Raw genomic sequence first — 15,613 nt, forward strand, 5'->3', positions numbered from 1 at the left:
GGCACCATCAGCCCTGAGCAGCTCCTCTGTGCCCCCTGTGCCCCCACCACAGACACGAGCACGTCAGGCCTCAGCCCCCCCATCCCACCCCCCTGCCCCTCAGCCGGGCTCCCACCCCCACCCTGGGGACCCTCCCCCCCCAGTGTCATCCAAAGGTCCCAGCCTGGGGGTGCCCACCCTTGGGGTGCCCACCATCGGGGGACCCTTGCCCAGGGGTGCTTATGGGGTGCCAGCCCTGGGGAGGGGTCCCCGATCTCAGGGGGTCCCACCTTGGGGGTCCCAGCCTTGGGGAGGGCACAGAGGGAGACCCTTGGGGGGGTCCCGGCCCAGGGGTCTCTCAGAGGTGCCACCCCAGTACCCAGGTCTCAGCCTGGGGGTGCCCACCCTGGGGGGGGTCCTGACCCAGGGGTGTCTCTGGGGTCCCAGTCTTGGGGTCTCACCTTGGGGGGTCCCAGAGGTCCCAGCCTGGGAGAGCCCCTCCAGTCCCACCCAAAGCTTCTTGGCCTGGGGGTCTCACCCTGAGGGGGTCCCAGACATGGGGGTCCCACCCAGGGGTGCCCAACCGGGGAGGTCCAGCCTGAGGGTGTCTCCAGACACGGGGGTTCCCACGGGGGGTCCCGGTCTGGGGGAATCTCGAGGGTCCCGGTCAGGAGAGCCCACCCGGGGGTCCCTGTCCCGGGGGTCCTGGCCAGAGGACCCCCCGTACCTCGTAATCCCGGGGCCCCCCGCAGAAGGCGAGTGTGAGCCCCCGAAGCCCGGCCCACACCCTCTGGTAGCCGTATGGGGAGGGACCGGGAACCGGCTCCGGGAAAGAACATTGGCACTGGGAACCGGCACCGGGCACGGGGAAAGAACACTGGCACCGGGAACCGCCACCGGGAACTGAGAAACAGCGTTGTCGCCGGCACCAGGAACCGGGAAACGACGCTGGCACCGGGAACCGGCACCGGGCACCGCGGGGAATGCCCGGGTGGTCCCGGGCGGCGGGAGGGACTCGGGGGGTCGGTGCCAGGGTGGGACAGTGCCCGGGGATGCCGGAGTCAGTCCCGGGAATCGCTCCTGGGTCCCCGAGTGTCGGTCCAGGGGATACCGGGATTAGGGCAGAGGATGCAGGGGTCGGTCCCGGGGGTCCCGGTGATCGGTCCCGGAGGTGCTGGGGTCAGTCCTGGGGGTCGGTGCCGGGGGTCGGTCCCGGCGTTCGGCCCCGGGGTGTCTCTCTTCTTGGTGCCGGGGGTCGCCGCCCCCTGGTCCCGCGGCCCCGGCATGTCCCCGAATCCCTCGTGGCTGTGCCGGGCCCAGCGCCCGCGGGGCAGCGGCACCGGCCGGTCCCTCTCCGTGCGGGAACCGCCGCGTTCCCGGCACCGGGCGGCCCCTCCGGGCTCGGGGCGAAGGGCGGCGAGCGGGTGTCCCCTCCTGAGACCCCGTGTCCCACCCTCCCCATGCGGCAGCTCCGGGGTTGTCCCCATCAGGTCCCGTCAACCCCCCCGGTGCCGGTGTCCCCCCCCATCCCGGGACCGGGCCGAAGGGCGGTGCGGGGGTGACCTCGCCAGTCCGGATGGGGCGTTCAGTGCCCAGATGCCCCCTGAGCCCCTTTGTGTGCCCCCCACCCCCCCCCCACGCGGCAGGTGCAGTGCTCCCCCTCCTCATCCCCCCCATCAGGTCCCGCCTCCCCTCCCCGGTGCCGGTGTCCCCCCTCCGGTGCCAGTGTACCCCCTTCGGTGCCAGTGTCCCCCCTCCCGGTGCCGGTGAGCCCCCCTCATCCCGGGCCGGTGCGAAGGGCGGGGCGGGGGTGTCCCCGCCGCTCCGAGTGGGGGGTTCAGTGCCCAGGTACCCCCTGAACCCCCCCGTGTGTCCCCCCCCGGCCGGTGCGGCGGGTGCGGATCTGTGCCCCCCCGTTGTCCCCCGGTGCCAGTGTACCCCCTTCGGTGCCAGTGTCCCCCCCCCGGTGCCGGTGTCCCCCCCCATCCCGGACCGGGAGAAGGGGGTTCAGTGCCCAGGTACCCCCTGAGCCCCCCCGTGTTCTCCCTGCCCGGTGCGGCGGGTGCGAATCTGTGCCCCCCCCGTTGTCCCCCGGTGCCGGTGTTCGCCCCCATCCCCGGACCGGGAGAGGGGGGTTCAGTGCCCAGGTACCCCCTGAGCCCCCCCGTGTGTCCCCCCGGCCGGTGCGGGGCTGTGTCTCCCCGTTGTCCCCCGGTGCCAGTGTACCCCCTTCGGTGCCAGTGTCCCGCCCCCGGTGCCGGTGTCCCCTCCCCATCCCCAGACCGGGAGAGGGGGGTTCAGTGCCCAGGTACCCCCTGAGCCCCCCCGTATGTCCCCCCCGGCCGGTGCGGGGGGTGCGGGGCTGTGTTCTCTCCCCCCCCCCCCGTTGTGCCCCGGTGCCGCCGGTGTCCCCCGCACCCCCCCGGGCGGGGCGGGGCCCCGGGGCCGCCCCATCGTCACGTGTCGCCGCCGCCGCCGCCGCGCGCACCGGGGGGAGAGAGGCGGGAGCGGCGGGAGCGGAGCATGGCAGGTACCGGCACCGGGGGGGGGGAGCACCGGGGGGGAGGGAGGGCACCGGAAACCGGGAATAGGGAACGGGCGGGGAACTGGGAGTCGGGAACGCAGCGGGCGCGCGCGCACACCGGGCACGCACCGGGAACAGGGAACCGGGAACCGGGCACGCGCACGCACCGGGCACGCGCCCCCGCGCGCACCTGCCCGTGCCCGCGGACGCGCGGGACACCCTCGGTGGGGACGGACACCTGTCCCGGGACCTCCCCTTACCCCCCCCCCCGGGAGCCCCTCTCCGACCCCCCCCCCCCACCCCGCGGACCTGTCGTGTGTCACCCCCCGCACCCCGCGGGGCTCACGCCGGGCTCTGGGGACCTGCTGGGCCGGGAGAGACTCGTCCCCGTGTCCCCATGGCCCCGTGTCCCCCTGTCATGGCCCCGTGTCCCCCCGTCATGTCCCCGTGTCCCCCACTCATGGCCCCGTGTCCCCCAGCTGTGTCCCCATGGCCCCGTGTCCCCCAGCCATGTCTCTGTGCCCCTCCAGTGATATCCCCTTGTCCCCATGTCCCCCAGCCATGTCCCCACGTCCCTGTGTGCCCCGGCCATGTCCCTGTGTCTCCTGACTATGCCCCCTTGTCCCCCAGCCCTGTCCCCATGTCCCCGTGCCCCCTGGCTATGTCCCCATGTCCCTGTGTGCCCCAGCCATGTCCCTGTGTCCTGCAGCTGTGTCCCCATGTCCCTGTGTGCCCCAACCGTGTCCCCGTGTCCCCTGACTGTGCCCCCATGTCCCCATGTCCCCCAGCCATGTCCCCACGTCCCTGTGTCCCCCAGCAGTGCCCCCCAGCTATGTCCCCGTGGTCCTGTGCCTCCCAGCCATGTCCCCATGTCCCTGTGTCCTGCCACCACATCCCTGTGTCCCCCAGCCATGTCTCCTGGCTGTGTCCCCTGTGTTCTCATGTCCCCCGACTGTGTCCTCCTGTCCCCATGTCCCCCAGTCATGTCCCTGTGTCCCCATGTCCCCCAGCCATGGCCCCCTGTCCCCATGGCCCCCAGCCATGTTCCCATGTCCCTTCCCATGTCCCCGTGTCCCCATGTCCCCCAACCATGTCCCCCCTGTTCCCATGTCCCCCAGCAATGTTCCCATGTCCCCATGTCCCCCACCATGTCCCCCAGCCATGTCCCCTTGTCCCCATGTCCCCCAGCCATGTCTCCTGGCTGTGTCCCCGTGTCCCTATGTCCCCCAACCATGTCCCTGTGTCCCCATGTCCCCAGCCATGTCCCCCTGTCCCCATGTCCCCAGCCGTGTCTCCTGGCTGTGTCCCCGTGTCCCCACGTCCCCCACCATGTCCCTGTGTCCCCGTGTCCCCACGTCCCCCACCATGTCCCCGCGTCCCCAGTCCTCTCTCCTCACGCTCCCATGTCCTCACTCCCCACATCTCCCCCCGTCAGTGTCCCCCACCCTCCTGTCCCTGAGTCCCCTCTCCCCCATCCCTCTGTCCCCGGGCCCTCCTGGCCGTGTGTGTCCCCTGCGTGCGTGTCCCCGTGTCCACCCCTTTTGTCCCCTGTCCCGGGGGTGCTCTGTGGGGACACCCCGGGTGCTGCCACTCTCTGTGTCCCCTCCCCAGCGCTGTCGGCCGGGTCCCCGGCGGGGGACGAGTGCTTGGAGGAGGACGAGGACGAGCTGGAGCCGGGGCTGGACGAGGCGGAGCCCGAGGCGGGGGCCGGGGGTCGGGCGACGGGGGGCCCGCGGGGGGCGGTGCTGACCCGCAGGGGCATCACCCTGCGCGTCCTGCTCCGGGACGGGCTCCTGGAGCCGGGACGGGGCGTCCTCTCCATCTACTACCTGGTGAGAACGGGGGGACGGGAACGGGGGGACCAGGAAGCTGGGGGGGGGGACTGGGGAGGTGGGATGGGGATATGGGAGCTGGGATGGGGACAGAAGACACGGGGTGGGGACAGGGGAGGTGGGATGGGGATATGGGAGGTGGGATGGGGACAGGGGAGATGGGATGGGGACAGGAGAGATGGGATGGGGACCAGGGAGCTGCAATGGGGTCTGGGGAGGTGGGATGGGGGACAGTGGAGGTGAGGTGGGGACTGGGGACACGGGGTGGGGACAGGGGATGGGGACAGGGGAGATGGGATGGGGACATGGGAAGTGGGTTGGGGACTGGGGAGATGGGATGGGGATATCGGAGGTGGAATGGGGACATGAGAGGTGGGATGGGGATGAGGCAGATGGGCTGGGGACATGGGATGGGGATAGGGGAGATGGACTGGAAATGTGGGAGGTGGGATGGGGACAGGTGAGATGGGGTAGGGACAGGGGACATGGGATGGGGACAGGGGAGATGGGATGGGGACAGGGAAGATGAGAGGGGGACAGGGGAGATGGGATGGGGACACAGGATGGGGACAGGGGACAGGGGGTGGGAACAGAGGGCAAGTGGTGGTGAAGGAGGCATGGGGGGGGAACAGGGGACATGGGATGGGGACAGGGGACATGGAGTGGGGACATCAGAGGTGGAATGGGGACATGAGAGGTGGGATGGGGATATGGGCTGGGGACAGGGAGATGGGATGGGGACAGGGAGGTGGGATTGGGACAGGGAGGTGGGATGGGGACAGGGAGGTGGGATGGGGATGTGGGAGGTGGGGATGGGGATGTGGGAGGTGGGGTGGGGATGTGGGAGGTGGGGTGGGGACAGGGAGGTGGGATGGGGACAGGGGAGATGGGATGGGGATGTGGGAGGTGGGGATGGGGATGTGGGAGGTGGGGTGGGGACAGGGAGGTGGGATGGGGACAGGGGAGATGGGATGGGGATGTGGGAGGTGGGGATGGGGATGTGGGAGGTGGGATGGGGACAGGGGAGATGGGAAGGGAAAAGGGAAGTGGGCTGGGGCCAGGGGCCACAGAAGGAGGACAGGGGACATGGGGCAGGGGTGGGGACAAGGCAGACAGGCCGGGGGCCCAGCGGGTCCCTCCCCAGCTCCCCCCACCCCCCAGGGCAAGAAGTTCGTGGGGGACCTGGGGCCGGACGGGACCATCACGTGGCAGGTGAGTCCCAGGGAATTCCCTCCCCACGGGATTTTCCCAATGTTCCATCACATCCCTCTCCATGCACAGCCCTGCAGAAGGGCTGGGGGGGATCCTCACGAGTGCTCCCGATGAAATTACAACAGCAAAACCCTTATATTATTAATTATCTTATTTATTTATTTATTATCTTATTTATTTATTATTTATCTATTTATTATTTATTTATTATTATTTATATTCCTGTCGAATCCCACTTTTTCTGCTCCCTTCATCCATCTGGTGTCCTTTTATCACAGTTACCTCCTGATGGCCTTTTAAACACTCATAGTTTTGTTTTCCTGCCCATAAATTAGTCCTTTATCCTTTTTTTTTTTTTGGTATCTTCCTGCCTCAGGTGACTGATTTTGTCAGTTTGAAGATTATAGAGATAAAGCTATATAATAGATATAATAATAGATAATATCTATATAATAGATATAATAATAGATTATAGATATATTGATAAAGATTATAGATAGAGACTGTAGATAGATTACATAGAGAGATTATAGATAGAGATTACAGATATAGGTAGATTATAAATGTAGATTGTAGATATATAGATAGATTATATAGGTAGATTATAGGTAGATAGATATACAGTTATATAGATATATAGATAGATTATATAGATAGATTATGGATTATATATATATATAGATAATAGATATATAGAAAGTATATAGATAGATTATAAATATATAATCTATATATAGACATATATACATAGATAGATAGATAGAATAGATATATATAATATATATTATATTTTATATATAATTATATATATTACATATAATGTATATAATATAGATATACATATAGATATATTATATATAATATATATATATGGATATATAGATAAAATAGATATCTGTAATATATAATATATTATATTTTATATATATAATATATAGATATATAATATGTATAATAGATAGATATAATCTCTATATAGATCTCTATATAGATATATAGATAATTTATATATATTATAGATGATAGATTATAGATATGTAACATAATAGATTCTATCCATTTGCAAAAGTTCTGTTCTTTTCCCAATCCCTCCGTGCTCACAGAAGCCGTGTCCCTTCTCCAAGAGCCGGGAAATTCCCTGTGAGCCAAGCCCAAAACTCCATTAGGCCCTGGTTCCATCAGAACCACCTGAAACCAACCCCATTTAACCCTTTGCTGTGGAAACACTGGCTTGTTAAAAACCTTCAAAATTCAAACAACTTACAAATTCATGGAATCACAGAATCATGGAATCAGCTGGGTTGGAAGGGACCCCTGAGATCATCAATCCAACCCTTGATCCAACCCCACTGTGGTTCCCAGCCCATGGCACTGATGCCACATCCAGTCTCACCTTAAAAACCTCCAGGGATGGAGAATCCACCCCCTCCCTGGGCAGCCCATTCCAAGGGCTGAGCACCCTCTCTGCAAAGAAATTCTTCCTAATATCCAACCTAAACCTCCCCTGGCACAGCTTCAGACCGAGCCCTCTTGTCTTGCTGATGGTTGGGTGGGAAAAGAGACCAACCCCCCCCTGGCTCCCCCCTCCTGTCAGGGAGTTGCAGAGAGTGAGGAGGTCTCCCCTGAGCCTCCTCCTCTCCAGGCTGAACAGCCCCAGCTCCCTCAGCCTCTCCTCACAGCACTTGTGCTCCAGTCCCTTCCCCAGCCTCGCTGCTCTCCTAATTCCGGCTTCCTTTGGAACGCGGTGGCTTCAGCGGCTTTCCCGGGGATTTTTTCTGTCCTTTCCCTTCCCGCAGGAGACGGGGCAGGTGTTCAACTCCCCCAGTGCCTGGGCCACGCACTGCAAGCGCCTGGTGAACCCGGCCAAGAAGTCGGGCTGCGGGTGGGCGTCCGTGCGGTACCGCGGCCAGAGGCTCGACCAGTACAAGGCAGCCTGGCTGCGCCGGCACCAGCCCCACGCACCGCCCCCCGACGAGGTGGGATGGGGGAAAACCCTCCCCCGGAACGCTCAGGGGGAAGGGGAGGGGTGGGAGGGGGGAAAAACCCTCCCCCGGAACGCTCGGAGGGAAGGGGAGGGGTGGGTTGGGGGATGGAGGTGGGGGAACATCCCGGGGGTGGTGTGTGCGGGGTGGGTGGGTGGGTGGGTGGGTGGGATGGGGGTCACAACCCCCCTGGCTCCCTGGAATGGGGGTCACAAACCCTATGGCACCTTGGGATGGGGTCATAACCCCCCTCTGGCACCCTGGGGTGAGGGTCACAACCTCCCTGGCACCCTGGGATGGGGTCACAACCTCCCTCTGACACCCTGGGATGGGGTTGCAATCCCCCTGGCATTCTGGGATGGGGGTCACAACCTCCCTGGCACCCTGGGATGGGGTCACTCCACCCCTGACACCCTGGGATGGGGTCACAACCTCCCTGGCACCCTGGGATGGGGTCACAACCTCCCTGGCACCTTGGGATGGGGGTCACTCCCCTGGCACCCTGGGATGGGGTCACAACCTCCCTGGCACCTTGGGATGGGGTCACAACCTCCCTGGCACCCTGGGATGGGGTCACTCCACCCCTGGCTCCCTGGGATGGGGTCACAACCTCCCTGGCACCTTGGGATGGGGTCACAACCCCCCTGGCACCCTGGGATGGGGTCACAACCTCCCTGGCACCTTGGGATGGGGGTCACTCCCCTGGCACCCTGGGATGGGGTCACAACCTCCCTGGCACCTTGGGATGGGGTCACAACCCTCCTGGCACCCTGGGATGGGGTCACAACCTCCCTGGCACCTTGGGATGGGGTCACAACCTCCCTGGCACCCTGGGATGGGGTCACAACCTCCCTGGCACCTTGGGATGGGGTCATAACCCCCCTCTGGCACCCTGGGATGGGATCACAACCTCCCTGGCACCCTGGGATGGGGTCACAACCTCCCTGGCACCTTGGGATGGGGTCATAACCCCCCTCTGGCACCCTGGGATGGGGTTGCAATCCCCCTGGCATCCTGGGATGGGGGTCACAACCTCCCTGGCACCCTGGGATGGGGGTCACTCCCTCCTGACACCCTAGGATGGGGGTCACCCCCCCCAGCACCCCCAGGGCGGGTGGGGGACACGGGGTGGGTGCCAGCGCCGCGCTGCCCGCAGGGCCTGGCCAGCGAGGGCGAGGAGGAGGAGATGCCCGAGGAGGAAGAGGAGGAGGCGGCCCGGGAGGGGGGGCGGCTGCCGCTGCCCGAGCCGGCGCCTCCCAAAAAACCCGAGGAGAGGAGCAAGAAGCAGCAATGCAAGAGCCCGGCCGAGCCCGCGGGGGCGGGTACGGTGACACGGGGGGGGGGAAAAAAGGGTCCCCGGGGGGCGACCCCGGGCTGTGGTGACGGCTCCTTGTGCTTCCCAGATCCCGGCGCTCCAGGGAAAAGGCTGGAGACCAAGCCCCGGGTGCCCGTTCGCTACTGCACCCTGGGCACGCGGGACTCGTCCAGGTACGGGCACACGGGGACAACGCGGGGGTGGCACCGCCGGGCCCGGGATGGAAGGGGGGGTGTGTGTGTGTGACAGGAATGTGTGTGACGGGAATGTGGCTGTTCCAGGAACCCCCAGACCCTGGTGGAGGTGACGCCCTTCGCTGCCATCAACAAATTCCAGCCCTTCAACGTGGCCATCTCCAGCAACGTCCTGCTGCTGCTGGTGCGTGTGCCCCCCCCCCCCCGCGCCGGGCACTCGGGGGCACTGGGGACACCCTGCGGGGCGTCCCCCGTGTCCCCCCGGTTTTGGGGTTTTGGGGCCGGGCCGCCGATTTGACCCTTTTCCCGCAGGATTTCCACAGCCACCTGACGCGCAGTGAGGTGGTGGGATACCTGGGCGGGCGCTGGGACACCAACACGCAGCGTAGGTGGCGGGGTGGGGGGGGGGTGGCGGGGGTTTTGGGGGGGTTCACCCACCCCTGTGCCCCCCCCCTCACCCCCCAGTGCTGACGGTGCTCCGAGCGTTCCCCTGCCGGACCCGCCTGGGAGACGCCGAGGCCGCGGGGGCCGTGGAGGAGGAGGTAAAACAGCCTGGGGAGGGGGCAGCGGGGGGGGCCCCCGGCATTCCAGAGGATTCCAGAGGATTCCAGGGATCCCTCGGGCTCCCTGCGCTGCCGGGGTGGGACAGACACGGATCCCATGGATCAGGGGGTGTGGGATGGGAGCAGGACTGGGATGGGCAGCACAGCCCCGGAGCTCGGCTGAGACCAAGGGATGGGCAAGAACCCACTTGGCTGGGAAGGGAAATCAGGGATTTGAGGAGAGAGGGGGTCCCATCCCACCCCCTCAACCTGGGCAGGAACAGGGATCTGGGGCAGGAGAAGGGACAGTGAGATGAACCAGCCCTGTCCCCCCAAACCCAGGGCACAGGGGGGCATTGACCCCACAGGGAGGGTCAGTGGGGGCACAGGGGGGCATTGATCCCCCGAAAAGGGTCACTGGGGGCACAGGGGTGTGTTGGGTCCCCAAAGAGGGTCACTGGGGGCACAGGGGTGTGTTGGGTCCCAAAGAGGGTCACTGGGGGCACAGGGATCAGAGCACAGGGGTGCATTGCCCCCCAAGGAGGGTCAGTGGGGGCACAAGGGTATGTTACCCCCCAAAGAGGGTCCCGTGGGGGCCCAGGGATGGGGGCCCAGGGTGTGTTGCCCCCCAAGGAGGGTCAGTGGTGGCACATTGGGGCATTGCCCTCAAAGAAGGTCAGTGGGGGCACAGGGGTGTGTTACCCCCCCAAAAGGGTCACGGGGGGCACAGGGGTGCATTGGCCCCCAAAGAGGGTCACTGAGGGCACAGGGAGCATTTATCCCTCAAAAAGGGTCAGTAGGGGCACACGGGTGTGTTGGGCCCCCAGAAAGGGTCACTGGGGGCAGAGATGGGGGCACAGGGGTGCTTTGCCCCCCAAAGAAGGTCAGTGAGGGCACAGGGGGGCATTGATCCCCCAGAAAGGGTCACTGGGGGCACAAGGGTGCATTGGCCCCCAAAGAGGGTCAGTGGGGGCACAGGGGGAATTTATTCCCCAAAAAGGGTCACTGGGGGCACAAGGGTGCATTGGCCCCCAAAGAGGGTCAGTGGGGGCACAGGGGGAATTTTTTCCCCAAAAAGGGTCACTGGGGGCAGAGGGGTGTGTTGCCCCCCAAGGAGGGTCACTATGGGCAGAGGGGTGTGTTGCCCCTCCCCGAAGAGGCTGGGGGGGGGTCCCGGGGGTGCCGTGCCCACGCTGTGTGCCCGCCCCAGATCTGCCAGAGCCTGTTCCTGCGGGGGCTGTCGCTGGTGGGGTGGTACCACAGCCACCCCTTCGGGCCGGCGCTGCCCTCGCTGCACGACATCGACGCGCAGATGGATTATCAGCTCAAGCTGCAGGGCAGCGGCAACGGCTTCCAGCCCTGCCTGGGGCTCATCTGCGGTACGTGCCCGTCCCCCGCGGGCACCCCGGGGGGCTGAGGGGGCCGTCCCACCCCGTGCCATCCCCCCCTGTCCCCGCAGGGCCCTACTTCCACGGCAACCCCGGCGTGGAGTCCCGGATCGCTCCCTTCTGGGTGATGCCGCCGCCCGAGGTGAGCCCGGGGGAGGGTTTGGGGCGGGGTGACCCCCCCCCCCGGGGTGGGTGTGACACCCCCGTGACACCCCCGTGACACCCCTGTGACACCCCCACCCCGTCCTCCAGCAACGGCCCAACGACTACGGCATCCCCATGGAGGTGGAGGTGACCTACATCCAGGACGGGTTCCTCACCAACGACGTGGTGCAGGAGATGGTGAGGCCCAAATTTCTGGGTCCCCCCAAATCCCTGGGTCCCCTCAAAGCCCTGGGTCCCGTCCCCCTTCCCCAGGACAACTCCCCAAACCCACCAGCACCTCCACTGCTCGTCCCTGCCCACCCAGTGCCGGTGACAGTCCCTTCTCCATCCCCTCCCTCCTCACCTGGTGCCACCGAGGTCTCGGTGCCCACCCACCCCCCAAAAAACCTCGGGGTGCCCCCCAGGCCCTGCAGCCCCTCCCTGTTCCCTCCCCAGACGCTGCTGGTGGAGTTTTATAAAGGGGCTCCCGACCTGGTGAAGTTCCAGGAGCTGTGGAGTCAGGAACAGACCTACCTGGACAAGCTGAAGGTGAGGGAGGGTGGGTGGGGAGGGGGTTTGGGCTGCACCCACTGGGATTAACTGGGGTGTCCGTGATTAACTGGGATGTCTGTGGTTAACTGGGGTGTCTGGGATTACTGGGGTGTCTGTGATTAACTGGGGTGTCTGGTATTAACTGGGGTGTCAGTGATTAACTGAGGTGTCAGTGATTAACTGAGGTGTCTGTGATTAACTGAGGTGTCTGTCTGTGATTAACTGGGGGGTGTGTGACTGACTGAGGTGTTGGTGATCAGCTGGGGTGTCTGTGGTTAACTGAGGTGTCTGGGATTAACTGGGGTGTCTGGGATGGACTGGGGTGTCTGTCTGTGATTAACTGGGGTGTCAGTGATTAACTGGGGTGTCAGTGATTAACTGAGGTGTCTGTCTGTGATTGACTGGGGTGTCCGGGATTAACTGGGGTGTTGGTGATTAACTGGGGTGCTGGTGATTAACTGGGGTGTCCAGGATTAACTGGGGTGTCTGTGATTAACTGGGGTATCTGTGATTACTGAGGTGTCCGGGATTAACTGAGGTGTCTGTCTGTGATTGACTGGGGTGTTGGTGATTAACTGGGGTGCTGGTGATTAACTGGGGTGTCCAGGATTAACTGGGGTGTCTGTGATTAACTGGGGTATCTGTGATTACTGAGGTGTCCGGGATTAACTGAGGTGTCTGTCTGTGATTGACTGGGGGGTGTGTGATTGACTGGGGTGTGTGTGATTAACTGGGGTGTCTGTCTGTGATTAACTGGGGTGTCCGTGATTAACTGGGGTGTGTGTGATTAACTGGGGGGTGTGTGTCCCCCCCCTCACCCCCCAGGGCTCCCTGGCCTCCCGCACCCCCAAGGAGCAGAGCTTTGCCCCCGTCCTGGAGCAGATCTACGGCCTCCTCAGGATCAATGGCTGAGGGCCCCGGAGCCCCCTGGACTTGGAGCAGGATCCTGGAGCCCCCCTGGCCCCAGGGGCTCACTCACCCCCGAGGGGCAGCTCCAGAGCCCCCCCAGAGCGGGGTCAGGGCCCCTCCAGGCTCCCCCCCTGCCCCCAGGGGGATGGGGGTGCTGGAGGACTCGGCAGCCAGTGCTGGGTGGGAGTGGGAGTGGATTAAAGAGCAGCTCTGAGGTGGCCCCGGTGCGGCTCCGCTGGCTCTGGGACATGTCCTGGTGTCCTGATGGGATGGGAGGGGGACATTCCTCCAGAGGGAAGGGTTGGATGGGATGTTGGGAAGGAATTCTTGGATGGGAGGGTGGGGAGGGACTGGCACGGGGTGCCCAGAGAAGCTGTGGCTGCCCCTGGATCCCTGGAAGTGTCCAAGGTCGGGTTGGAGCAACCTGGGATAGTGGGAGGTGTCCCTGCCCATGGCTGGGGTGGGATGAGATGAGCTTTAAGGTCCATTCCAACCCAAACCAGGGCTGGAACTCCATGACTTCCAAGGTCCCTTCCAGTCCCAAACCAGGGCTGGAACTCCATGGCCTCCAAGGTCCCATCCAGCCCAAATCAAGGCTGGAATTTCATGACTTCCCAGGTCCCTTCCAGTCCAAACCAGGGCTGGAATTCCATGACTTCCAAGGTCCCTTCCAACCCAAACCACGGTTGGAATTCAATGATGACCCTCAAGGTCCCATCCAACCCCAAACCAGGGCTGGAATTCCATGACTTCTCAGGTCCCATCCAGCCCAAACCAGGGTTGGAATTCCATGACCTCCAAGGTCCCATCCAGCCCAAACAAGGGTTGGAATTCCACAATGACCTTCAAGGTTTTATCCAGCCCAAACCAAGGCTGGAATTCCATGACTTTCAAGGTCCCATCCAGCTCAAACCACAGCTGGAATTCCATGACAACCTTCAAGGTTTTATCCAGCCCAAACCAGGGCTAGAACTCCATGACTTCCCAGGTCCCATCCAACCCAAACCAGGGCTGGAATTTCGTGACTTCCAAGGTCCCTTCCAGCCCAAACCAGGGCTGGAATTCCATGACTTCCAAGGTCCCATCCAGCCCAAACCAGGGCTGGAATCCATGACTTCCAAGGTCCCACCCCACCCCTCTCCCCGACTCCACGACTGCACCATTAGAAAGAAGAGAACATTTAATATTTTCCATTCAGAGATACAAGTCAAGAATCCTGGGTCATCTTTTTTTTGTTGTTGTTTTTTTTTTTTTTGGTACGTTTTCCCCTAAAAACCAGGAGAAACCATTACCAAAAAAAAAAAAAAACCAAACCCAAAACAACCCCAAAACAAAACAAACAAACAAACAAACAAACAAAAAAGAGATGTAGCAAGTTTTCCCAGCTGACAGAACACGTCCGGATCCACCTGAGCGGGAGCTGGGATGAGACCCCGGTCCCAGCGGGGAGGGGGCAGTGGGGAGGGCCCCCAGGATTCCAGAGGATTCCAGAGGATTCCAGAGGATTCCAGAGGATTCCAGGTTTCCCTCAGGCTCCCAAGAGACGGGGGGAGCTGCCCCTGTGTCCCCCCCCCCAGGGCCAGACACGGATCCCATGGATCAGGGAGTGTGGGATGGGAGCCGGGAGCGGCAGGACTGGGATGGGCCGTGGAGGAGGAGGTAAAACAGCCTGGGAGGGGGCAGAGGGAAGGGCCCCCGGGATTCCAGAGGATTCCAGGCTTCCCTCAGGCTCCCAAGAGACGGGTGGAGCTGCCCCTGTGCCCCCCTTCCTCCAGGGCCGGGGTGGGACAGACACAGATCCCATGGATCAGGGGGTGTGGGATGGGAGCAGGACTGGGATGGGCAGCACAGCCCAAGGAGAGGGGCCTGAGCCCGGCTGAGACCAAGGGATGGGCAAGAACCCACTTGGCTGGGAAGGGAAATCAGGGATTTGAGGAGAGAGGGGGTCCCATCCCACCCCCTCAACCTGGGCAGGAACAGGGATCTGGGGCAGGAGAAGGGACAGTGAGATGAACCAGCCCTGTCCCCCCAAACCCAGGGCACAGGGGGGCATTGCCCCCCAAAAAGGGTCAGTGGGGGCACAGGGGTGTGTTGCCCCCCCATAAGGGTCAGTGGGGGCACAGAGGTGCATTGTCCCCCTAAAAAGGATCGTTGGGGGCAGAGGGGTGTGTTGACCCCCAAAAAGGGTCAGTGAGGGCACAGGGGTGTGTTGGGCTCCCAAAAAGGATCATTGGGGGCAGAGGGGTGTGTTGCCCCTGAAAAAGGGTCACTGAGGGCACAGGGGGGGCATTGATCCCCCAGAGAGGGTCACTGGGGGCACAGGGGTGCATTGCCCCCCAAAAAGGGTCATTGGGGGCACAGGGGTGCATTGCCCCCCAAAAAGGGTCATTGGGGGCACAGGGGTGTATTGCCCCCCCTAAAATGGTCAGTGGGGGCACAGGGGTGTGTTGCCCCCAAAAAGGGTCACTGAGGGCACAGGGGGGCATTGATCCCCCCGAAAGGGTCACTGGGGGCACAGGGATGCGTTGCCCCCCAAAAAGGGTTGCTGGGGGCACAGGGGTGTGTTGCCCCCCCAAAGAAGGTTATTGGGGTTATATGAGGTGCTTTGTCCCCCAAAAAAGGTCATTGGGGGCACAGGGGAGTGTTGGGCCCCCAAAAAGGGTCAGTGGGGGCACAGGGGTGCTTTGCCCCCCCCCCAAGAAAGTCATTGGGGGCACAGGGGTGTGTTGGGCCCCCAAAAAGGGTTATTGGGGGCACAGGGGTGTGTTGCCTCCCAGAGAGGGTCACTGTGGGCACAGGGGGGCACAGGAAAGGCACATGAGGACCAGGGGAGCTCCATCCATGGGGTGCTGAGGGATCCCTGGGAATGGGGAGGGAGGGACCTGCAGAGCCCTGGGGAGAGGAGCCCCAACCTACACCGTGCTCTGCCCCACCCTGGGCACAACCCAGGCTGTGCCCCAGCTCCTGTCCCCCCAAATCACCCCCCAGCTCTGACCCACTCGGGGCATTTGGGGCAGGAAAAGCCTGAGGTCCAAAATAA

At 62.9% G+C, this 15,613-nt stretch overlaps 1 protein-coding gene and 1 long non-coding RNA gene across 2 annotated transcripts; both read left to right on the forward strand.

Moving 5' to 3' along the window:
- Positions 1-2,472: 2,472 nt before the first annotated feature.
- Positions 2,473-12,793, forward strand: MPND (MPN domain containing). The gene is made up of 14 exons (XM_032712075.1): positions 2,473-2,509; positions 4,115-4,335; positions 5,497-5,547; positions 7,344-7,523; positions 8,686-8,851; positions 8,933-9,017; positions 9,126-9,222; positions 9,351-9,423; positions 9,504-9,580; positions 10,791-10,959; positions 11,040-11,110; positions 11,221-11,310; positions 11,569-11,661; positions 12,490-12,793. The coding sequence occupies exons 1-14, from the start codon at positions 2,503-2,505 to the stop codon at positions 12,574-12,576; spliced, it is 1,467 nt and encodes a 488-aa protein (XP_032567966.1). The 5' UTR covers positions 2,473-2,502; the 3' UTR covers positions 12,577-12,793.
- A 325-nt stretch (positions 12,794-13,118) lies between these two features.
- LOC116799174 lies at positions 13,119-13,779 on the forward strand. Its single transcript, XR_004361004.1, has 2 exons — positions 13,119-13,561; positions 13,607-13,779. It is a non-coding gene; the product is annotated as an uncharacterized LOC116799174 (long non-coding RNA).
- Positions 13,780-15,613: the final 1,834 nt, after the last annotated feature.

The sequence above is a fragment of the Chiroxiphia lanceolata genome, chromosome 27 (assembly GCF_009829145.1).
Source record: "Chiroxiphia lanceolata isolate bChiLan1 chromosome 27, bChiLan1.pri, whole genome shotgun sequence".
NCBI lineage: Eukaryota > Metazoa > Chordata > Aves > Passeriformes > Pipridae > Chiroxiphia > Chiroxiphia lanceolata.